We start from the raw sequence: 24,998 nt of genomic DNA, 5'->3' as shown, positions 1-24,998 counted from the left end.
TGTTCGCCACAAATTGCCTTTAGGAAAATATTCCTCTGTTATGTTTTTAAGGAGGTAGGTGGGATGCTGTCGTTTAACTCACATTGTACTTTCTGCTTTGCAGGCTACTAGAACGTTATTCATCGGAAACTTGGAGAAGGACGTTACGCAGCAACAGTTGAGGGAGAAGTTCAAGCACTTCGGGCGAATAATAGAGATCGACATAAAGAAGGGCAGCGGCGGCGGGGCGGGGTACGCGTTCTGTCAGTACGCGTCGATCTCGAGCGTCGTGGAGGCGATACGCGCGATGGACGGCGAGTACGTCGGCAGCTCGCGGGTGAAACTCGGCTTCGGGAAGCCCGTCGCCACCACGTGCGTCTGGGTCGATGGACTCACGGAGCATACGGAGAAGCAGGTGATTAGCATGTAGTAACATTTAGTGATTATGTAGGTATCTTGAGACAGTAATACAACAGACATTTGAAACAGATATTGTATAACGGTGTTTTTCATTCTGTGGGTTGCGCGGTCGCCACCACTTGTCACATTCACACGGTCACAGCCCCCTGGTCACATTATAAAAAACTGTTGAAAAACGCTGTTGTGTTGTCAATACGTAATCACTTAACAATCTGCCGACCGCACGCAGTAGCAGGCTAGCAGCAACATGTCACAGCGACACAGCGAACAGACACAATACTGTAAATTGTGTTATGTAAAAATTATTAATACCAATCTTGGCTAATGTGCTCTCGGTGTCTTTAATGAACACAATTTTGGGTCTTACTGCCGCCAGCCGCACTAAGGGACAATTATTATTGACCCTATACATATTATGATCTGTCAAACTCTTTATTACATTGATTCGTTTTTAATAATGAATATGTCTGATGTCTCTGTGTGTTGTGGCCGTTAGTTGTGCACTGTGTTAATATGTTTATTAAATTGATATAATATATATTGTAACATGTGATGTTGATATCAGGTCCTGGGCGCGGTGTCGCGGTGCGGCTCCGCGACGTCCGTGTGCGTGGACCGTGCGGCGGGCGCGGCGCTGGTGCACTTCGAGCAGGCGGCGGCGGCGGGCGGCGCGGTGCGGGAGCTGCGTCGCGTGGCCGCCATGCTGTCCGCCGCCGAGCCCGATCACCCGCGATTGTGCGTCGACTACGCCTCCCGCGAGTGCCAGGTACGCCTGCGTTTGTATACAGTAAGTGTCTAACACACTAGGCCGAATATACGCGGCCGAAGTTCGGCACGATTACGCCTGCAATGTATTTTAACTTACCCACGTATGCTGAAATTACGTCGCCTTATATTGTATTTGTAGCGCACTGCTGACGTAATCATGCCGAACTTCGGCCGCGTATTTTTGGCCTAGTGTGTTTAGATGTACAGCCATCATTTGTACCATTAGGTACCGTTAGCATGCGATTCAAATGTATACGGTCTTTAAATGTCGTGGGTGGCAATGACGTTATTATTGCAACTTTATCGGCACGAGTTTACACCAAATTAAATATTCAACTGAAGAAAAATACGAAAAGGTCCACCAGAGCAACGTTCTAAGAAATGTGTTTTTGAGATTTAACAGAATTGCTATGCTCGGGGAGGTCGAGAAAATTATGATTCCATCGGTCCTCATAAAACACATTTGGTAACTCAATAAAAACGTACTTATGCCCTACCTATACGTTAGCGACTAACTGATAATGAACAGTTATCACTAGAATCTAGATTGCGATTGTCTAAACGCGGCATCGACTGTAATCTGTATAACTAGTTAAAAACGTGTTTGATTAACTTGTTCACATTTAATATATCATTAAATAATTACTTATTTAAGTATAATTTATTTACATTATTTCATATTTTGTTTGCAGGAAGCCTTTTACGAACAATTGGAGAAACATGGGGGATCGTCCGCGCTGGCGGGCGGCGAACGAATGGCGAGCGAGCTATCGGGACGTTATTTACCTACGCCTAGGCATGATACGCTGAGGTTAGTATTTTCTAGTACTTACAAACATTATTGAGCTAATGTAAGAACCGGTTCATTCACCTTCTTAGCATTAGTTTTGATGAATATCTAAGTGAGAGATTCATTTTGTTGTCAGTATGCATAAACAATTATAAACGCCTAACATGCCCGAGCTTAGGACCCAGTTTCATCAAGCAATGTTAAATAAATAATGGCTTGTTAAATCAGTTAACGGGCTGTTAGAGCTATCGAGCGTTCCACCATTCGCTAATGTCATGTCAAATCACCTAAAACGGTGTTAAATTTGATACCTGCGGTTGAGGTCCGTTAAATAATTAACAGGCTGTTATATTAGTCAAAACAACTGTCAGAGACAATATTCAATATCAATAAAATAATCTGTTTTGACTTTTGAGTGTTTCCGCCACATCCTTACATATTATTTATTATTTTTCATGTGATGATCAATTATTTATTTTCATTTTGACAATTTCCTTGACATTGCAAATACACTGACTTGTATCAAAATTACCAAACCGAAATAAGTAAGAGTTTGTATCATGAATCATGATTCATGTCTTCAGCTTTGACAGATCATAATTGTACAGAACCTGGTAAATTAAAAAGAACTATTGTAGTGTAACAAATTTATGCGATCAGTGATATTTTAAATTTTAATTTGGTCGCATTATCTACCAGATGACGTATTATACGAATAAGTAGTATTAAACTTGTACTATCAGAGAAGTCGATTCCTATGCAAATCGGGGACCTAAGTAGTTTGGTTGCGTTACGCCAAACTCAGCTGACAGATCACAATTAACATTTAATTGACATATTCGACCAAATAACGTTGGTCTGTCAATTGCATAGGAATCAACTTCCTCGATGGTACATTGCAATTTCGTCGCCTTATAACAAGAACGAATGAATTGATAGTTGTTCACTCGTTGTTCACTTAACATCGCATTTACTAATCTGCTGTTAAATTTTTAATGTGAATCTTAAGTATTTTGACAGTCTGTTTAATTTTCTAAGGTCTATTAAGTAATTCCTCGTTAGTATTTAACAAACAGAGGTTGGTGAAATTGGGTCTTGGATGAGCAAACGCCCGCCTATAGGCCTAACCTTTGTCTCTTAGACTCGCGCACAAAGTCATTGATACGATAATAATAACTGAAATTGTCAACATTAGGTACGACGCGACCGGGCCGAGGTCCCGAGCGTCGAGTTTCGGCCGCTCGACGTCGCGGACGCCGCGCTACTCGCACGACGTCTACGACCCGGCCGAATACGCCGCCGACAGGAGATACAGGTCAGCAACCTTACACACTTAGGGGCTGTTTCACCACTTACTGATAAGTGCCGGATAGGCTATCTACAACTTATCTGACACATGGAGTATAGACTATAGAGTATCTATCATATAAGTTGTGGACAGCCTATCCGACATTTATCAGTAAGTGGTGAAACAGGTCCTTACTGTTAACAAGCCAATTGTATAATTTGTTTGATATGCGGTATGCCATAAACTATTTAAAAGAATTAAGCGGTATAATATGACGTTAACGACCAATGGCAACGCCGTCGGTAAAGTGCGAGACATGTTAGGTTTTAAAATGTATCGAATTTCTTCATTAGAACCACTCATTTTAACAATAAGAAAAACAAATGAAAATCTCACATTTACCTAATTTGAATTTGGAATTGTCTGCTGTAAAATTAAAACTTTTTAATGATACCAAAATCAGCCAGATACAATTATTGGTATAGCCCAAGAGATTTTATGACAAGTTCATACATACTACAATGCGAAAAGACTTTTTCCCCAACCTATTATGTATTTAGATTTTTGATATTTTGTTTAATACCTATTATAATTTATAGGAAACTAGCTGTCCCGGTGAACTTCGTGTCACTTTAAAACCTTCCCTGGACTTTGACGAATATTTTAAGACTAAAATTATCCCAATTCGTTCAGCCGTTTTCGAGTTTTAGCGCGACTAACAAATTTGAAAATCCATTTTTATATATAAGATAAACAATTTATATTTTGGTTACTTACTTCATGATAACATGATTTTTTTAGTTATTTCTATTAATCCAATGTTTATAGATAATATTATATTGATATAGAGTTTATGTTGATGTTTAGTATTTACTTTTTAAGGGTATACGACGAGTTAGGATCGAGTCCCCAAACCGACGATGCTAATTATGAAGATAGGCTTCAGTCGGTTGTCGTCTCACCTCATCGAGCACACAAACATCGACGGGATTCCAGTCCTGAGGAACGTAAATTGTCAAAAGTAAGCAGCTTTTTATATTATTATTATTATAGAGATAAAAATAAGCTCGTATACTCGAAATTTCCATGAAATATGTCTCCGTAATAGAAATTAGAAAAATTCTTCACTTTTTAGTAAATATTATGTTGTTTTCAGGAAAGACATCGGAGTGCCGGCGCGGGTTCGCGGCGGTCTCGATCGGGGTCTCGAGGCGAGAAGCACGTGTCGAGGCGGCGGCACCGGCGGCGTCGGGACGGGTCGGAATCGCGCGGCTCCCGTGCGTCTCGCGCCGGCACGCCGCTGCGGGACGAAGTCGACGTCGCTGGTGCGCCGCCGACGGAACCTCGTCGTCCGCCCCGGGAACGCCCGCCGCTACCGATGAGTTTGCCGCTACCCAAATTCGCCGTGCAACTCTTACGTGCCGCACCGTCCGTTCCTCGGGTCGTCCCTCCGCCCGCTCCCGCGTCGCCGCCCCGGCCGCCTTCGGCGTCCTCGTCGAGCGGCGGGTCGGCGCCGCACTCGCCGTCTCTCGAGGAAAGAATTAGATCGTTGGACGAAAAATATGAGCGTTGGACTGGCTCCCGGGCTCATATGGACGCCCCGGATCGCGCTCGTCTTCGCCACCGGCTTCTCGAATTAGATATCAACGAGGTCAAGCCGTCAGAAGTGGTGCGGTCGCTTCTAGCGAAACGGTCAGTTTTCGACGAAGACTCGGAACGATTGGAGGTGGCCACGAGAGCTCCCAGCCCGAGTGGAAGTCCGCGCTCCCTCGCCTCGGTTGTGCCGCGGACGTTGCGATATCCGTTTCCATCACATACTACTCAAGTGCCTCAAACAGTGCATACTCCGCCGTTACCGGACTCCGATGAACCAGAAAGAACGATAGATCCTAGATTAAATCGACCTTCCCCCATAGAAAAGACGAAATCTCTAGATTCAGATAATACCTATGAATCGAGGCTTAGATTAAGAACGCCTTCGACCGATAAAACTTTCCATGAGTCGGTCGAAAGAAAAACATCGCCCACTGAAAAAGATCGTCTAGAACTAGTGAAAGAAGAAAGAAAAAGGAGAAACTCTATTCTCATGCTTAGTGATGAATTTAAAACTAATTTACCTGTTGAAAAACTACAACAAGAAAAATCTTTATCTGATAAACAGTTTGAAAATAGCGTTCTTATGGAATTGCAAGATAAATGTTATTCAAGTGATAGTTTCTCATGTTTGGAAGAAAAAACTTCTGCAGAAAAAGGTGACAATCGGACTGAGAAAATAACTGTAACGAACCCAAATAATTATGTTGTCAATAGTCTTGAAACGTTTGTAAGCTCCAAAGAAGAAAAGGCAAAAAATCAAGATGTTAAAATGCAACTAGTTAAAGAAGATGCATCAACCAGTATAAAAATAGACAAGTTGTTAATAAAAAACGATTTAAAAGTTAATGATAAATCAGAAACAAAACTCGACGATATGAAACCAAAATTAGACACTGAACCTAAGTCTAATGAAATAATATCTTGGAAGCGAAAAGAAAGTGACCGGAAGGAGAAAAATTCAATCTCTAATTTTCATAAGGACTCTCACCCCTCTAATTTATTTAACCCCCACAATTCTATTGAGTTGAGTAAATGCACAACAGATTCCAAAGCAATCGATAGTATCAATAAAGACAAATGTGAATTAAATAAGACACCTAATTTAAATGTTGAAGGTAACGAGTCACATACGTTTGAAGTCAACAAGTCTCTCGATAAAGTAAAACAGAGCAATGTATTTTTTCCCTTTGAAAAAAGATTATCTGAAATTGATAAGACTGTAGATGAAATCCTTAAAGCGGACAGAGAAAGACATAAATCGTCGAAAGATAAACCTGAAAGGGAAAATGACAAGGAAAAAGGACGAAATAAAACTATAAAAGTTGAAAAGAACGAAAAAGATAAAAAGGTTAAAGATGAACCAGTGAGCCATAGAAATAATGGAGACAAAATTGGAAAAATTAAATCTGAGAAATTAGACAAAGACGATGATAAACTTCCTGATAAAGAAAAGGAATTTAGACATGAAGAGAAATCAGCACGTCATGAAAATCATAAAAAAGATAAATCCGAAAAAGAAAAAAGAAAGGAAGGAGTTTTTGATTTGGATATTTCTCAAAGTAAAATAAAAAAAGAAGATCGTTTTAAACACGACAGGGCTAAAAGAGAAAGTAGTGATTCTAAACGAGATAGTAAAAAGGATATCGAAACTAAAAGTCGTAAATCTTCACGTGACGAATCGTCAAGGGATATTGGCCGTAAAGATTCAACAGATTCATCGGCTTCCAGAGCATCACACGATTCCACAAGAACTAAAGAATGTGAGAGTGATGGTAAAGAAGACACTAAAACTAAAGTAAAACTAGAGATTGTAAAATTAGAAAACGAAAAGAATTTTAAATTATTTGAAACTAAAATTGAAAATAAAGTAAAAGTAAAAAACGAAATAAAAGAAGAGAAAGAGGGAAGAGACCACGGTTCAAAAACAAAAACAGACAATAGTCACGAACTTAATAAAAGCAGAGACACTGATAAACAGCGACATTACTCTCTAGATTCCCCAAGTACTGAATCTAAAAGAAAGGAAAGACTCAATTCGTGCTCTAGTTTACCAGTGAGCATTGGGAATAAACGAAGGATGTCATCACATGAAAGTATTGATTATAATATTGGTGACGAGAGTAAGAAATGTCGTAGTGATGTGAAACACGAGAGAAGAGACAGTAAGGATTCCAGAAATTCTGAAAGACCTAAGTCAACCAAATTTAATAAAGGCCATTTTGCAAAAATAATTGAAAGCAAAACGAAAGATGACAAAAAGAATCAAGTTAAACCACCCGATGAGGTTTTTAGTGAAATTAAAGACGTCGATGAAAAAGACGGTTTACTGGACAAAAATAAGACAAAGAGGAATCATCAGGAAGATAATATGAAAGATGCAGTTATGGAGGGTAAAAATACAATATCGGATACTTTACAAAACAATTTTGATTTCCTTGCTACATTAGAGTTGAGATCAAGTGAGGAAGACGAAAGACAAAAAGCGCTAAGAAAGGAAATGAAAGAGAAAAAGCGCATTCAACAACTGCAACAGATTCAAGAGCTTCAGCAACAGGCAGATGCCTTACAACAGGCAGAACAGATGAATAAAATGAAAGATGATAAAAAATATAAAACCGACGACAAGAAAAAAGAGGCTATGCGTGAAAAACGAATGTCAACTGAACGTAAAAGTAAAGATGAAAAGAACGATAGCATCAGACGGAAAAGTCGTAAAGCAACTAACAGCACTGATACTTCAGATTCTGATGAACCCAAAAAGCATTCAATATTTGATATCATTGATGATGAACCAACTTACACCATGTACGATAAAGTAAAAGCACGTTCTTGTAAAAACATGCAGAAACAAGAAGAAGAAAAGCGCCAGGAAAAAATAAAGGCTAAGTTTAGTCAGTTAAAGCAAAGTAGAGCAAAAAGAGAAGAAAAGAAAAGATCCAGCTGGGATGAAGATAGTGATTCCGATCACGATAGATCTAAAACACATAAATTGTCCATGGATAGTTCATCTGAAGATGAAGGTTCTATAACACAAAACAAGAAACGCGAAAAACGTTTAAGTTCAAGTTTTGATTATGATCATAGCAGAGATAATGACTTTTTCAATAGTACAAGCAATGATGAAGATATTCGAAATAAGCTTACACGCAAAAATTCGCGAACAAGAATTATATCTGACACATCTGACGATGATATGTCCACGGGTAAAACTAATGGTCCTGATTACATTAATAATATTAACAAAGATGCTTCCAACTTACTTAAATTTAATGATTCGGATATATTATTAAAAAATTCTTGTGAAGATAAGATTAAGAAGACTTCGTTGTTAAATTTGTTTGGTAAAAGTGACAGCGAAGACAACCGACAAAAATTAAGCTTAGATATTCATAGTGACTTTCGTATATCTTACAATAAATCGTTTACTAATGATTTTTCGTCAGAGAGTGAGTCAAATCCCTTGAATCGTATTCATTCAGAGATGCGAAGAAAACATAAAAAGAAGCAAAGAAAATATAAATTTTTACTGTCAGACGATGATGCCAAACACGAAACTAATAATATTGACTGTAACAAAGAAATTGAATTTGACATAGAAAGTAAATATAAAAATTCGGATAAAACTCGCAGACATAGTAGTAAAAAAGAAAAGCGTAAAGAAAAGATCCGTGATAGCTTTGACAATGAAAGAGAAGAGCAACGTGACCAAAATAATAAAATTCAGGACAAAAAACGATCGCCTAATCAACCTTCTGACTCACTAGCAGAAATAACACCAAATTCTATTAAAAAAGAAGGGCGAATGGAAGATATTTTTGGCCCGCTATCAGATGAATCTGACAGAGATTCAAACATGATTCATGTAAATAAAACTGAAAATAATTTATCTGAATTTGAAGCAAAAGTAACTCCTAATAGCGACAAAGTTGGTTTCCTTGATTGCGATGAAAATAGGCATCACAAAGATGAAAGCAATAGGCGAAAGAAAGAGAAAAAACGAAAAGAGAAGAAACATTTTGCAACCAAAGAAGATGAAAATAGTCTTGATGTAGATGCCGTAAGCAAGGCTATAGAAGCACGTTTGTTTGCTGATACGTCGAATACTGACGATAATCGTATAAAGTTCGAAGCTATAGCTGATAATTTACCAAAACAGGATCAAAACGAGTTTCAAAACAATATTAAAGTCGGCTCTGACCTTGATATGCTAAGCCACAAACACGCTGAAAGATTGAAAAAGGACTCGAGAGATCGTAAAAAGAAAAAGAAACGTAGTCGCGAAGACAAGCGTAGTAGGAAAAACCATCATCATTTTTACCATCATGAAAAGACTGACAAAGTAGATGACATCGAAAATGTTGAGTTATCACCAAAGCGACTCTTGGACATTCCTCTTCCCACAGACGTTCAAAAACATGACAATCTTGAAAAATCCGATGACAGTAAATCCCTTTCTGAATCGCCTAGTTTGCCAAGAATAACAGATAGTCCAACCTTTGCTACACAGTTAGATGATACTTCTGAATCTAAAACAAATGATGATATGACACCTAAACGACTAGTCGTGGATGACAGGATTGAAGTCGATTATAACGTTAATGAAACAATCGAAGTAGATGAGATTCCAATGCCACCGCCAATCGAAAATATTGTACAAGATATTAGTGAAGTGCCTTTGCCAAAAGATCCGCCTATTAATGCCGAAAGTTGTCAATCCACTATAACTAATATAACAGCAGATTATGACATGAATAAATCAGAAGTTGATTCGAATGAAGACGCTGTTCGAAGCATATGCAATTTAGATGAGGATCCAGAAAAACAAAAAGCAAGCAGTGAGTCTCCCTTAACAAAACAAGATAAAAAAGTTGAAGAAAAACCTAGGGCAGTTATATCACAAGAAGAAACTGAAGATGCTGTTGCTGCCTTACTAGGTGAAAGTTTTGGTGGTAACGACAATACTTTTACAAATTATGAAAAGGTAGAAGTTGATACAATTCATCAGGCTGAAATTGAATGCACTGTTGTAGAAAATGAAATAATACCTGAGGAAGACGCAGAAGAAATGAGACAAGCAGTCCAGAATTTAAATGCTTGCGAAATGGAGATGAAACCAGATACCCCAGTCTCTGATAATGACCTTTTATTAATAGACACAGATACTGAGGAAAATGAAGAAAACACACAGGATGCGATCGAAAGGCTACCTGTAAATATTATAGCAACAAATCAATCTCTCAATAATAACACAAAAACAAGTATAGCGCTACCCTCTGAAAGTACCAATGTTGTTGTAGCTAAACCTCAAATTTCAGAAAAATCAATTCTCCCTGTGGAAACAAACGTTGAAACTAAAAATGATAAAGATACTAGTTTAAAGACCCAAGTTGTCAAAAAGGACGCAGCAGATCAAGCCACTTCTACAGCTACACCTGTCATAACATCGTGGACCTTATCAAACAAGAAATTAATGGAACCGCGAGTAATTAATATTTCAACTCCCCATGTTCCAAGCGCAGATGGTGAAAGTAAAACTACACATATAACAGCAAATATTGTGCAAATCAAGTCACCACAAAATCAAACCGTGAAAATAAACAACACTATTAGACCAACATTAAATCAAAGTATTAAATCTGCGCCCTATCAAGTTATAAATCAAGTAATAAGACCTCAAGTATCTACTATGCAGCCTCCAACAATTAAAATTCCGGAATCCCATGTGATATACCAAAAACCTCAAACAATCGTCATTTCACCGAGATTGGCTGGCAATGATACTAGACTGCAAAGTCCAAAGTTAAGCCCCCAAGCTGATGGAATGACTTCACCGCGTCTAACAAATATGGCTATAATAAATACAAGCTCACCACAGAATATAAACTCTGTTGGGTTGTCATCACCTCCAGCGGTACAGCAGAGATCTCCAGGACAAGTTACTGTGGTCCGGATGCAACAACCCCCGCTTAGCCCGATTCATACAATGCATTTACCACCAGGAGCGAGAGCAATGGTATCACCAAATAGGCCGAACTCAGTACTGGTTCAAACTCAGGGTGCTCCAATACATTTGAACCGATTACCAGTTACTCCAGTACTTGCTCCGATTACAAAACATATTATGGGAAATAACAATCTCATACAAACAGTTCCAAAAAGTAGCGTTAATACTTCTCCCATCATACATCAACAGAAAGTAATAACCGGAGAGTGTAGAAAACCGGATGGAATGGCTGACAATACAAAAATAATTCTGTCTCCTACGAGGCCACAACATAACACAATTACAAATCCTACGATTTTGGCCCAAAATCGACTTATTTCCATGCAAAATGCATTGAATGTTGGAAATCTTAATTCTACTTTGCATTTAACGAATAAAGTTTTAGTCAATAGCAAGAACCTTTTGGCTGAAAAGAGAGAAAACCAATTTTATAAATCTGAACATAACAATCTTCCTTCATTTATTCCTAATTCCATTTTGCAAGTGGCTACTGTAAGTCATTCGAATACGTCTATAATTCAAGGTGGAACTAAACCTGTTATGTGTAATACCCAGGATTCAGGACAACTTAGTAGAGGACAGGTGTCTAATGTAATTCATTCTATTAATTCTCAACGACTTGTTACTTCTAGCCCTATAAGTAACGTTTTACAACTCGAAACAAATAAAGGCCCATCTGTATTATCAATAGCTCCTGTCAGAGCAACATCAATTCTTTCAAAATCAGAAAGTAGCACACCAGTTATAACGACATCCAGCCTAACTAATGTTGTGATGACACCTTTGCTACTAAAAACGAATACTAGTCCTAAAGCAACGATAAGACTACATCCGAGAAGTGAAGGAGAAATGATTGAAAACAAAGTTTCAGTACCGCTGCACTGCAGTCAGAATGATTCTGCAATTCGTCTTGAACCAAAAAATATTTTAAGAAATATAGAAATTAAGAATCCGATTCCAAAATCACCTGAACATATTATAACTCCGACGAAGTGTGAGACTGATTTTGAGGAGCTTTTGAAAGACAATACAAATGAAATTAAAGTAATAAGTGATCCTAATAAAAAACTTGAAGTAAATGTTGGCAAGAGCGTAACAACTGTCACACAAAACGTATCTAAGAAATTAGATGATAAAAATATTGAAGAAAAAGAGTTAGTTCCACCACAAGAAACCAATGAAAAATTGTCAGTGATTAAAAGCGACAACTTACAAAGCGAATTAAAAATGTCAAATGATACAGAAATGCATAATACCGCAAAGGAAATGAAATCTGAAGACAAGCTAGAAGAAGATAAAAACGAAATAGCCGGCCCTTCTGTAAATGATTCAATTACTGTAAATCCAAATGTCATAAAGAAAGAAGATAACAATGAACTGAAAAATCACATAAATGAAAGTTCGGATAAAGAAACGGAAGGCAAAAAAGGCGACAATTATTTTTGGTCAGCAAATGATGTAAATATTGAGACTGTTATTAAAAAAGTCGATTCGCTTTGTAATGATACACAAGAAGACAAAAAACCAGACACAAATATTTCAAGTGAACATCCAAAAAATTCCGAAACTACGAACGATGATATGAAGGTTGGTGCATTAGAGCAAAAAATTGCAGAAGAAATTAAAGAAATAAACGAAAGTAAAGAAGAAATAGAGGCAACAAAAAAAGAACCTCTACACAATGAACACAATTTTGATGACCCGACAAATGAAAAGGCTATAACAACGAGCAAAAGGGGAGGAAGAAGCAGTCGTGGTGGCAAGAGAACAGAAAAAAATCAAGACAGAGTACAGGCACGAAAAATAACGAAACCAGCTCGCGGTACCAATTCTAGTAAACGTGGAAGAGGAAGATGTAAAGCTGATAAGAAAACAAAAAGTCTTGTAAATAGTGGCCCCAACAATATTCCTGGTGATGTGTATGATTTTCATGAAGATTCTGGTGACGAAACATCCACATCTCCCAACAAGAACGAGACGAGACCACGTCTAATTTTAACGATAAAAAGTCCACTTTCTGGTAATTCAGGTGCAACACCTACATCAACATTGAGTATAACCCCAAAAGATCAGAATATAAAGGTAGATAAACCTAAGGAGGAAAAGTCTGAAACGTTCGCTTCACCCTCTACTAATACCAGAAAATCCAGACGTCTGCAAGAAAAAGACATCCAAAGAACAACCGTTGATGACGTTATAGATGACGTTGTTAAAAACTCTACAATGATGTGCAAAAGTAACAAAGAACTTAATAAGAAAAGACCTACCAGGCAAGCCAGTAACAAGTTGAACACGGATAAAAACGTTTCTAACGATACAAGAAAGTCGCCGCGAGGCACTAAAAGGCCACGAAATAGAAGTCTCTCGGACGCATCGATGGACAGCAACGAGGAAGCGTTCAAAAAGGATGATACGTGTAGCGAACCGAAAATAATTAAAGTATCGGAGCCCCTCCCCAAGGTAGTCCGGCCGGAGCCAGAACAACAAGTAGTGAAGCCGACGAATATCGCGCCTCCGGTGACTAGCTGTCCGCCTGTCAACCCTATGCCTATAATGAAGCCACCTAAGAAGATGATATCGGAAATAAGCGCTAAGCTGGCGGGCACCTTCGACACCCCCTCGAACATCCCCCCGAAAGTCGGCAGGGCCTCACCCACCGTCCCCGAACGATTGGGACAGTTCATACCGGAGCGGATGGAAGTAGAAAAACACAATCTGACCCGCGACATCAGAAGCATGGACCAATCCAATCCCGTCGAGCACCTGCCGGCCGCCACGGGCGAGGTCGTCGCCGCCGGAATATCCGCTGACGCGACGCTCGGCCGACGGCTGGTCGACAACGTGCCGACTAACATGACGCCGGTTGGTGCCACCGAAGCGACCGACGCCCGCGTGCAGTCCCCCGCCCTGCCTCATAGGCCGCCCTCCACACATCGCGTGACCGACCGAGCCACACCGATACTCATACGGTGAGCCACCTCTTGCGACACTTAATTTTATAGCTTTTGACATCTCCAATGAGGGTTTTCAATATTTCATTTGTCAGCAGGTAGACATATTACGTAGTCATAGATAGGGTCTTTGTTGTCAATTATCGTGTTAAACAGATATAATATGCTACAGCTATTATATTGTTACACTTGGCAGCTGTTACGGTAAGTGACACGAAAGACTAGAGCTCCACCTGGCCATACATAGCTCCACCTGGTGATAAATGAAATATCGAAAACCCTCATTGTGTAATACAAAAATCCTCGCATATCTTACCCAGGTACTTAGGCTTCCGCAATGAAAATGTTGTGTGTACTTTTAGGGGCGGAGACGGCGATGCGGGCTCGACGGGGCTGGGCGCGGCGGGTGCTGCGGGCGCAGGCGTGGGGGCGTCGCGCGGGTTCCGCGGCGCGTATCCCGGGCCCGCGTCCCTGCCGCGCGGCGCTCACCACCCCGCCCACGCCCCGCCGAAACAGATCCCGCCCATTGGTGCGAACCTCCCGCCAGGTACTCCACTTAATTATAAATGACATAAATAAAACTTAATTCTTATTTTAAAAACATTACACAACCACATTCAGCAACATAAAATTACAACTTAGTAGAAAAAAAAACAACAGATTATACAGAAAAAAATTTACCCCCTTTTTACCTTTTATTGTAGCGTTTTCAGCATTTTCATAAAAACCTACTTTGTTTGCATTAAATTTTCTCCCCAGTTCATTGTAATATGGCCACTGATCTTTTTACTGATTTTCTATTCTGACTGTTGTCCTATTTGTATTCCTTTCGCGAAAATACCGCTATCGCGTATGCCTGTGATAAGGAAATAGCAATAGCTAAATAGGTAACGAGAGGTCAATGGTCGAACTTCTACGTGTTCGAATTATACGAAAATAAACTTAAAAATACAAAATTTAATCTGTTGCAGCTTCGAGGGTCACTCTCACAAGCGTACCGGCTATCAGCCCACAAGGACAAATGCCTATGGTTAGTAAACATCTCATTTACAATAAAGTGTTATCAATTGTAAAATTTATAAAGTGGTGTTTACTTTAATATAAAATGTACGATATAGTATATCAATTGAATTTGTTCATGCTGCACGGAACAGTCTACGGACCTAGTCAGGAGTCCCCCGCCCGCACATCAACAAACGTCTCCCATATCTTCGGTATACCACAATGTAATATTACATTTCAATAGCGCTCGTGTGTACGCTTTGTTGAAACTTTATAGCTAAATGATATTTTATGTTTTAGGGCGACGGGATGTATGCTCATTTTTCACACCAACATTACCAAATGTACCAGCAACACTTTCGTGCTACGCAGCACGAAAATCGGGCAACTCCAACGCACTTTACAAGGTATGATATTACAGTTTTTTCAACGACAAGCGCTTCTCTTAACACTGTAGTCGCAAAATAGTTAAATATATTTAATCGCAGACACAATAGATTTTCAATTGTTATGCGGCGGCTGCCGCTTGGGCATTGATGGATTGAAGACTATTCAAACATGTATATTTTTGCAGGACATTGGAGGCGGAGGGTTCGGAGGCGCCGACGTCGCCGCTGGAGCTACGGCGGCCGCCGTCCGCGCGCGTCCCCCGCCCCGCCCACTCGCCCGCCCCCGCAGACAGACACAACATCAGTTAGTATTAAACTTCGATATTTTATCTCACTGCTAATTAAACTCGTATTGTCGCATTCAGCGGTATTTAATGATTATTAAGCTTTAATTTTATCAAAAGTTTAACAGAAAATGCAATCCTTCTTGTGCAACAACTATCCCAATGACGAGAACAAAACATTATAGGTATATTGTAACTGTTGTTCAAATAATTTTATTAGTAAGGGGTTCAAAGATTAAAGAGAAGTATCGTGGCAACGGTAACTAACACATTGTTAAAAACTTGACTGCTTTGACGTCTTGACATGTCAAATGCCCAATGCCCCACGCACGCCCAAAACTTTCTGTTGCACGTCATGACGTGCAATAGAAAGTTTTGGACGCGAATGGTGTAAGAATACTATAAAGTATTACACACAATAATATTGTATGTGTAGTGTACGGAGTGCGATGCGGGCGCTCGCCGCCGCCGGCGCACGGTACGTCACGGCCGCCCGCCGCGCTGCCGCCCGCCGCGCCCGGCCCGCCGCACGCGTCGCAAGTGCCACGCGAAGCCGACTCGCTGCAGATGCTGCTACGGGTAAATACTTTATTTTTATTTTTAAAATACATGCAATACTTACAGCTACTGATACAATGACATTATAAAACGGAATACAATATAATTAAGTAACCAAATAAAAGTTTTCACTTTATATATGTCGCGGTCGACTGGTTTAAAAAGCCACTCGTATGTGCCCCCATAATTTTAGTCTCTTTAATAATATTTTTAACGTATATTTACATAAGATATCATAATACAACCACAAAACACCGGTTAGTTGACGCCATTATTATTGTAAACAAAACGCACCTAACGCCGCGGTGGTGAGCGCTGAAATAATTCAATCAAACGGCGACTTTTGAATCAGCTGTAGTGTTTAAGGTTTTGAGCGACTTAAATATTCAATTAAAAAGCTAGACGTGCGATTGGATGGCGTTGTTCAGTCAAAGGGCTAGCTGTTTGATTGAACGGCTATTTAAATCAGTTGGCTGCGACATATACATGTTGTTTCTTCATTTATTTTTGTAAGGAACACTTACAGCTCATTTAAAGTAGAATACAAGGTAGATTAGAGCCAATTACAAGTCTTCACTAGTGATTTACAATTTTTGAAAAGGAAAATATCTTCACTTGAAAGTCTTAAAACTAATTAATGTTAATATTATGCAAACTATAAAACGTAAATTTGCAACGTGACAACGAAGGAAAGATTTGAAAAAATGAGTAGCTAGATGTTGTCTGATACTCACTTTTAGAGATGGCGCAAAAAATATAATTGGCTCATGATTTTGTATTTGGGAATTCGCTATTATTTTAGAAATAGTAGACCGAAACACAGTTTTTTTAATAAGTACTTATTAAAAAAATACTAAATATCTCTTCCCCCCTAAACTTACTTTTTATACAGTGACGTTTTTTAAACGGAAAGCCGTTTAATATAGTTAATATTACTAGTCGTTTTATAGTAGTTTTAAATATAGTTAATATTACTAGTCGTTTTATAGTAGTGTTTAAACCCCCCCCCCCCCCCCCCCCTCGCAGCGCTACCCGGTGATGTGGCAGGGACTGCTGGCGCTGAAGAACGACTCGGCGGCGGTGCAGATGCACTTCGTGGGCGGCAACCCCGGCGTCGCGGCGGACGCGCTCAGCCGCAACTCGGACGGCTCGCCCGCCTCGCTGCTGCGTATCGCCCAGCGGATGCGCCTCGAACCCGCCCAGCTCGATCAGGTGCACAGGAAGATGAAGGTGAGCCGAACCTTTTGTTATTTATTTGTATGTACCATCGAGGAAGTTGATTCCTATGCAATTGGCAGACCAACGTTATTTGGTCGAATAAGTCAATTCAATGTTAATTGTGATCTGTCAGCTGGGTTTGACGTAACGCAACCAAACTACTTAGGTCCCCGATTTGCATAGGAATCAACTTCTCTGATAGATAGTACATAGATGACGCCCGCAACTCTGTTGCGCCAAAACTCGTTTATCGCGCGGGAACCGTATAATTTCCGAGATAAAAAGCATCCTATGTCCTTTCCCGGGACTCTCTCTGATATCTCCATACCTGTCTGTCCGTCTGTTTGTCTGTCTGTCTGTTACCTCTTCATGCCCAAACCGCTGAACCGATTTGTGGTATGGAAATACTTAGAGTCCCGGGAAAGGACATAGGATACTTTTTATCTTTTATCCCGGAAAAATGTATGGTTCCCGCGCGATAAACGAATTTTGGCGCAATGGAGTTGCGGGCGTCATCTACTAATTACTATTCGATAATGATTGAATAAATCTTCTACCAACTCCCTCACCCTTTACGTGTTATTGTATATTGTTTATTATAATAATATATTGTCCACTTAGCTGGAACTGGAGCACTGCATCCTGCTGGCGCTGCCGTGCGGCCGCGACCACATGGACGTGCTGCAGCAGAGCACCAACCTGTCGGCCGGCTTCATCACATACCTCCAGCGCAAGATGGCCGCCGGCATCGTCAACGTCGCGCCCACACCCGGACATCAACAGGTTACTATCACTTCATTTTATTTGGTTTTTTCAATTATTGGATATTATATTACTGCAATGTTTCGCTAAATAGACAGTAGACAAAAAGTTTTGTTATGTTCTAATACTAGCGACCCATCCAGGCTTCGCTCGGGTATAAAATATATACTTAGCCTATGTCACTCACTGAAAAAATGATAAAAATTTAAAATCGATTTAGTAGTTTTTTGATTTATATTCATTACTACTCGTGGCCCGCATTAATGGCCGGTACCGCCGCAAAAGCTACGTCCCACAATTTTTTAATCTGTAATATCTTCGAAAATATTCATTTAAATCATATGCTGTAAAGGGCCATATAGATCTACATTAAATCAATGTCGTATTTATTAAAATTGCTTCGAAAATTAGCCATGACAAAAAAATGTTATTGTGGGATATCCATAAGAGATAGACATATATACCAACGCGGAGTTATCTGTAGACCTTTTCATAGTGTACAATACTTAGTACATTATTTTGATAAATCTCGTAGGGTTCAGCCTGCGTTTGCAATGTAAGCGTTTTTTTTTTAAATTATTTACGACATCACATTAGAAACCCCAACAATAACAATATTTCTCCACTATTTAATGAATGTTATTATACTTAAACCTTTCTATATAATAAACCTTTCTCTTGAATCTCTCTATCTATTAAAGAAAACTTGCGTAGTTTTAAAGATTAAAGGGAACAAAGGGACATGAGGGAAAAAAAAGCGACTTTGTTTTATAATATGGAGTGATGACGTGTGCAATATGTCGGATTTTTAAATAAAATTTAACAGAAAGTCTAGTCTATGTCATTATCTTTTAAGTTTAATATTATATTTATTGAGGTTGAAATTATTTATTTTTAATAAATAATATTATTATTTTTAAATACAAAATTAAGCTTACGACTGCAAAGTGGTTAAAATAAATGCAGAACAATGAAACTGTAATATGAATGTTAAAAGGATAATTTATTGTGTTTTCAGTCAATGTATACGGTGCACATATTCCCGTCGTGCGACTTCGCCAACGAGAACCTGACGCGCATCGCGCCCGACCTCATGCACCGCGTCGCCAACATCGCGCACCTCCTCATCGTTATCGCCACAGCCATCGCGTGAGCGACGCAGACTACGTCTCATTGAACCGCGCGTCTCGGACCGCACCGCGCGTCCCGGACCGCACCGCGCGTTCTGGATCGCACCGCGTCTTCTGGATCGCACCACGCATCCCAGACCGCACTGCGCGTTCTGGATTGCACTGCGCGTTCTGGATTGCACCGCGCGTCCCAGTCCGCACCGCACGCCCCCGGTCTATACTGGGCTCCTAGACTATACCGCGCTCCTGGACTATGCCGCGCTCCCGGACTATACCGCGCGTCCCACAAGGGTACCGCGACACTCACCGGACTCGACACACGAACATCTCCTACATGGACCACTAAACTTTAACTTTGTTTTAAAAATTGTAAATATGTCCAGGTTGTGAAGTTATTATTATTAATATAGTTATCGATCGACCTGGTGAAGCCGCCGGCCCCCGGGCGAGACACTAGAGATAGACGTTTCGGAATTGTGTCGGATTACCTCTACGATACTGAATGTAGTGCTAAGTGCGCAGTAGTGTACTGTAAGTGTAATCACTAATCGGTAACGTTAGGGTAGCCGTAATTTATTGTTATGGCGCGGCGGACTCGGGCCGCGGCCACTCGAGTAGGCACTTAGATAGGTTAAGCCTTTTTGTTACGGTCGACTGGGATCGACTCGTTCGGAGTTTAACATTTGTAAGAATATGATAGCGGTCAGTCGATAGAGTATATTTAATTTGGGATCCGAGTAGAAGGCGACGATCTATCGAGCATTTTATATTGTTAGTGTAAATTGTTATTTTGTTTTAAGCCTAGCGTCTAAAGTAATTTAAAAGAAATTGTAAATACAGTCTATCCGTTCTAAACTACGGTCAATCCGCTTAGGTCGTTATGGTAGGTAATGGAAAATCGTAACTGGGTCGAATGATAATCGTTTTCTTTTGTATAAATTAAGGTGGAGACGAGGAGTATACAGAAAGGAAAAAACACGTTAAAAAACTGTGATTCTGACTTTTAAACGTAGGCTATAGGTAGGCTGTATGAAGTATACTGAGCAATGTATGTATGAACAACGGCGCGTGCGGCGTCGCCTCCGGCGCGAGATACGCCTCTGTATTCACCCGAACAGTGCCGGTACGTACTATATAGCGTCTGATCGCAATCTTTACGACATACACGCGAATCTTTCGATGATTAAATTATTTCGTAGTTTACTAATTTTTCATTGTCGTTTTAGTTTTTTGCTCGTCACTACCGGCCAACCATACGATGCTCCGTGCCTCGCTCGAATGCTCATCCCGCGCGGATCAGCATCCGGGCAACCGCACGACGCATGCTATTTAATACTTCTTTTCGAGAATTTCCAAATTACTAGAGTTTAGTTTTAGTTTTAATAGTTTACTTCCGATTTAAATGTACGATAACGTTAAATGTAAGCGACGCGACAATCGCCGTTGCGCATAACATAATGTGTCTATGGTTAATGTCTCATTCCACGTGCCGCCTCGTGCTACACAGTACGTGCTTCTACCCGCTCGCGCTCCGAGCGCCTCCTGTCACATTTTGACACTTCTCACCATTAGCACGATATCGAGTATGGCGTGGAATTAGTTGCACCAGTTTGCTACTAAAGGCGCTGTTTCAATTCCCTACAGATGACAGACAGTGAGAAGTGACAAAAACTGACACACGGCTCTCTGGTCCAAAGCTCAGACGGAGGCGCGACTGCGCGACCCCGTCTCATCTTCGCGCCATTCGTCCTAGGCCTGTCATCTATGACTGACTTCTTCTATTATATCAGTAATTTAGCTTTAACAATACTGAATGCTCATTTATTGTATTTTTTTATTATAGAAAATTGTCTTTTTTTTTTGAGAAATATAATTTGTTTTGTTATGTTTTTATAAAATTTTTTTAAATATTGTAAATAGATGACAGCCCTAAACCCCGGAAGACATTCGCGGAGCGAGTTTTTTTTACTTTGCTTTAAAATGTTCCGTAGTAGCCACTCAACGATCGGGTCGCCGGCCGTAGTTGCACGAACTAACTTATATTGTACTTCTCATAGTGTTCATTGTCTGCATCGAATCTGTTCTATCCGAGTGAGTGTGCACTTATGTTTCGATACTTCTCCGACGATCCAACGATGTTTCGCATTGTATAGTTAGATGAATATGCGACTTCTCGTCGTAACAAAGTACAAAATATTTTATGTATGGTAATTTTATATGTACGATATAGTAGTAACGGCACAGATGACGTGTATATTCTTTTTAAGATTTATTGTATTTATAGATGCATAAAAGATATATGTTTTGTCACGTTTCCGTCGCAAACGATTCTCGACTTAGCTAAGAGGAATACTAACGAACTGTCACTTCGTCCATTAATTTTAAAACATATTTTTATTATTGAACAGATATACCCATATGTACACTTATAATTTTAAAATTCCTTGAAAAGGAAATCAATGTAAATATATCATCATTAAACATAGCGATACAATATTTAGATTTGATGTAATATAAATTAACGATATAGTTGACGTGAGAATTATAAAAATATTTATTATGGTGAAATTCGGACGCGATCGCAGCGCGTGCGCCCGCTCGCCAAGCGTCGCGGCGGGCGCGCACTCTCCGACGCCAGCAAAATGTCAATTACTAATGCATAACTATACGTTTAGTTCCCGGAGCGAGTAGTCGTCCGACAGTTTTCGTTTACGAATCGTACGCCGATCGTGACGTGAGCGGTGAGAAGTATAATATGGTTGCGGCGTCGCGGGCGCGCGGCCGCCGATGCCCGTCGACCCCCACACCGCACGGCGGACCGTCCCCTAGGTACTGTACACCCGATAACGTCGTAATACTCTCATCAACGTTGTCACGACACGTTGCAAATATTTTGTAATAACACTACATAATATTACAGTTTAATAAATTCGATTGCTTCAAAAATATCCTGTTCCGTTAATATCTGTATCGGTCATCACTTTTGGAAACGGTTACCTACGAGACGCTCCTCCGTTATGGTGTTCGGGACGGCAGTGTGAGTGGATAGAGTTTAAATATAATGTAAAATTAACATTTGATCTCAAGTGTGCAGCAAATGTGATCGCGGCGACAGGCGATCGGACGGCGCGGCGCACGGCGTGCGTGCGTGCGTACGTGCGTGCGCCGCGCCGGACGATTCCTCAGCGGCGCGCCCGCTCTTTTGTTTAATTAAACTTAGTCGTAAGAATATTAAAAGAATATTGTGATCATATTTCTACTAGTAAGTACTAAGTTTAAAGTGCTAGGATTTAGATAATTGTATATTTTGTACATATTGAAAATAGTATTGTATCTTTACTTCCCTTATCCCAAACTGAAAACCCTGCGTGTTATGTACCTCCTACCAATACTATTAAAAAATAATACATGTAAAATGCGTTTCATTATAAATACCTTCTGATATAGATATATTTTTCGATAAAGGTGAAGTAAAAGTAAAGTCGTAGGTAAATTAAAACCAAAATGGAATTTAACAAACACAATTTAATAATTGTAAAATAAGTTTGAATAAACTTAATTATTTTTACAACAATAATATAATATTCTATTTTAAATAATAACTCTAGCAACAATTTCAATACAAGATATGGATAAAGGATACAATAAAACTTTTTATATTTTCTCTGATATGCATTTTTCAAGGTGTATTTCTCTCGTAATAATTTTATTTCATGCATTTGGCGGTGTAAATAAGGCAACATGGCATATTGGTTTAACACCCTTCTCAATACTCCAACATAGTTTACAGTAAATTATTATGTACTTATAAATGCATAATTAGTAACGTTTACTTATTGTTTTCGATTACCTCCTATAATTGTTCGAATAAATTGAAACTAGAAAGAAATGCCAACCTATCACATAGTTCAATGGATTTAACTCATACGGCATACGCATACCCAACTTACTATGTAATATATTTTATTTACGCAGCGTACAACTATTCAAGGTTGGCCGTCTTTCTCCTGTCATGTGACTAATCCCAAACTAATCCAATGTGCCAGACAAAACCAAGCAGACCATGTACAACTAACTAGTTATTCACTGTGTAAATATTAATTTTAGTAGGGGGACAGGAGTAATAGGTACCTACTATATACATATAAGTTACCAGTGCCGTAAATAGCCTTTTTTGCGCCCTGTGCGAGCTTATATAACTGCACCCTTGTTTTTTAACTGACTTCCAAAAAGGAGAAAGTTATATGTTCGGTTGTGGATATTTTTTTCTATATTGGAAAACATCTTTGGGACGCAGCGGGAAGTACTTATCGGGAGCAATTCGAAAGAAGAGTCTGCCTGGTCTGGCCATTCTTGCGCCCCCCAGAGTCTACGCCCTGTGCCTGGGCACCGGTGGCACCGCCCTATTTACGGCACTGTAAGTTACTCTTTAGTAATAGGAATACTGTCCCAACTCTCATGGCTTTTATGTCGGTCGGCAAATCTTGACTATTATATTATATCTTCGATAATAATCATTATATAAGTTATGCGTAATATTATAATTAAGTATTATGATCCTACAAACATCCAAAGAATTCTATTTAAAGTAGAAGTCTTTGCAAACATCAGGTAACTTCATATTATTCCTAAGCGAGTTAATTAAATAGATTATTGAACATCAAAATGTACCTACTTAACAAAAATGGAAGTCCATTTTAATGGAAAGACGTCAATGCGATTATTGCTACACACATCCTACTCTCATATTGTTATCAATTTTTTAATTTTGTCTAGGACACTCGCGGTCCAATATTTTTTAACCTTCACGCCCCACGTTCCATTTGATGTTAAAAACGATCAAAACGCTCAAAATAGAAGGCATTTTAAGCGGTTTGATCGTTTTTAACTTCAAATGGAACGCGTAACAATGTACTACCAGAGAATTTGACTCATAGGCAGACTGATGACGACTTATCACTTATGGTACATTAAGTTGCAAGTTGGCATAATCGATTGACGATTGTTTGACTGACGGACATGGTAGACGGACCGTCCGTCAACCATGAATCAATTTCTTCGATGGTATCAAATAATAATAATAATACGGAGCTACAGTTTTCTAGTCTATTTGCCTACAACCGCATTGTCATTGTCTAGGAGTTTAGCATCCCTGCTTCATCATCAGGTCGGCCAGTTTGAAAATCCGGAGCCAGCTGAAGGGGTCAGGCTGCTGGGGGTCGCTGGTTGGGGGCTGCTCGGGGGGTTTAGTTTGGTGCCCATTCTGTTCGGAGTGCGAGGGCGACTTGTTCTCGGCCTTCTGCTTGTCAGGGGACTTGGTGATTGCCGGTGAGGTCATTCTGAAATGAGAAAAAAGCACCTGAGTGCGACATCCTTACTAATATTATACATGCGAAAGTTTGTCCGTTTCTCATTCCTTCACGCTAAAACGGTTAACCGATTTAGATTAAATTTGGTATGCGTTCCGGGAAATGACATAATAATAATATTATGATACTTTTTATCCTGGAAAAAAGTACGGCTCCCGCGAGCGAATTTTGGGCGTCGTTCAGCCCTGGATAGCGGCAGAAATAAAGTGGTCTACACCAGGGGTCACGAAATGACGGACCGCGGTCCGCATCCGGACTGCCGACCTAGTGTACAGTGCGGACCGAGAGCATTTTCGAAGATGAACTTCGTTAAAAATAAATTTCAATCTCGACTTACGTAGGTACCTAAGTCTATATAGTAAATAATAATAGACCTTTGATGCAAGTATACTAAGTTTATTTCTATAAACAACGGCCGTCAAATCATTTTAATCAGTACTAATATTGAGGTCATCATAAGCATCTTAGTCCCAATAAGGTTAAATAGAAA

At 39.8% G+C, this 24,998-nt stretch overlaps 1 protein-coding gene across 3 annotated transcripts in view; it reads left to right on the top strand.

Annotated features, from left to right (window-relative positions):
- LOC121735277 (protein split ends) overlaps window positions 1–19,240 on the top strand; it is a 118,912-nt gene extending 99,672 nt beyond the window's left edge. The window contains exons 6-20 of one of the 3 annotated variants that reach the window (XM_042126049.1): window positions 104–394; window positions 965–1,165; window positions 1,860–1,978; window positions 3,153–3,272; window positions 4,128–4,266; window positions 4,402–13,814; window positions 14,159–14,343; window positions 14,768–14,826; window positions 14,951–15,022; window positions 15,099–15,205; window positions 15,373–15,491; window positions 15,908–16,050; window positions 17,056–17,259; window positions 17,869–18,030; window positions 19,028–19,240. In XM_042126049.1, the coding sequence (XP_041981983.1) occupies window positions 104–394; window positions 965–1,165; window positions 1,860–1,978; window positions 3,153–3,272; window positions 4,128–4,266; window positions 4,402–13,814; window positions 14,159–14,343; window positions 14,768–14,826; window positions 14,951–15,022; window positions 15,099–15,205; window positions 15,373–15,491; window positions 15,908–16,050; window positions 17,056–17,259; window positions 17,869–18,030; window positions 19,028–19,162 (11,469 nt within the window). In that variant the 3' untranslated portion in view covers window positions 19,163–19,240. The remainder of the gene's footprint in view (window positions 1–103; window positions 395–964; window positions 1,166–1,859; window positions 1,979–3,152; window positions 3,273–4,127; window positions 4,267–4,401; window positions 13,815–14,158; window positions 14,344–14,767; window positions 14,827–14,950; window positions 15,023–15,098; window positions 15,206–15,372; window positions 15,492–15,907; window positions 16,051–17,055; window positions 17,260–17,868; window positions 18,031–19,027) is intronic. The other 2 variants (XM_042126050.1, XM_042126051.1) reach the window with 2 other exon arrangements.
- The last annotated feature ends 5,758 nt before the right edge of the window (window positions 19,241–24,998 follow it).

The sequence above is a fragment of the Aricia agestis genome, chromosome 17 (genome assembly GCF_905147365.1).
Source record: "Aricia agestis chromosome 17, ilAriAges1.1, whole genome shotgun sequence".
In the NCBI taxonomy this organism is placed as follows: domain Eukaryota; kingdom Metazoa; phylum Arthropoda; class Insecta; order Lepidoptera; family Lycaenidae; genus Aricia; species Aricia agestis.
Note: the sequence above shows the minus strand (reverse complement) of the source record. Positions and strands in the feature narration are given on the sequence as shown.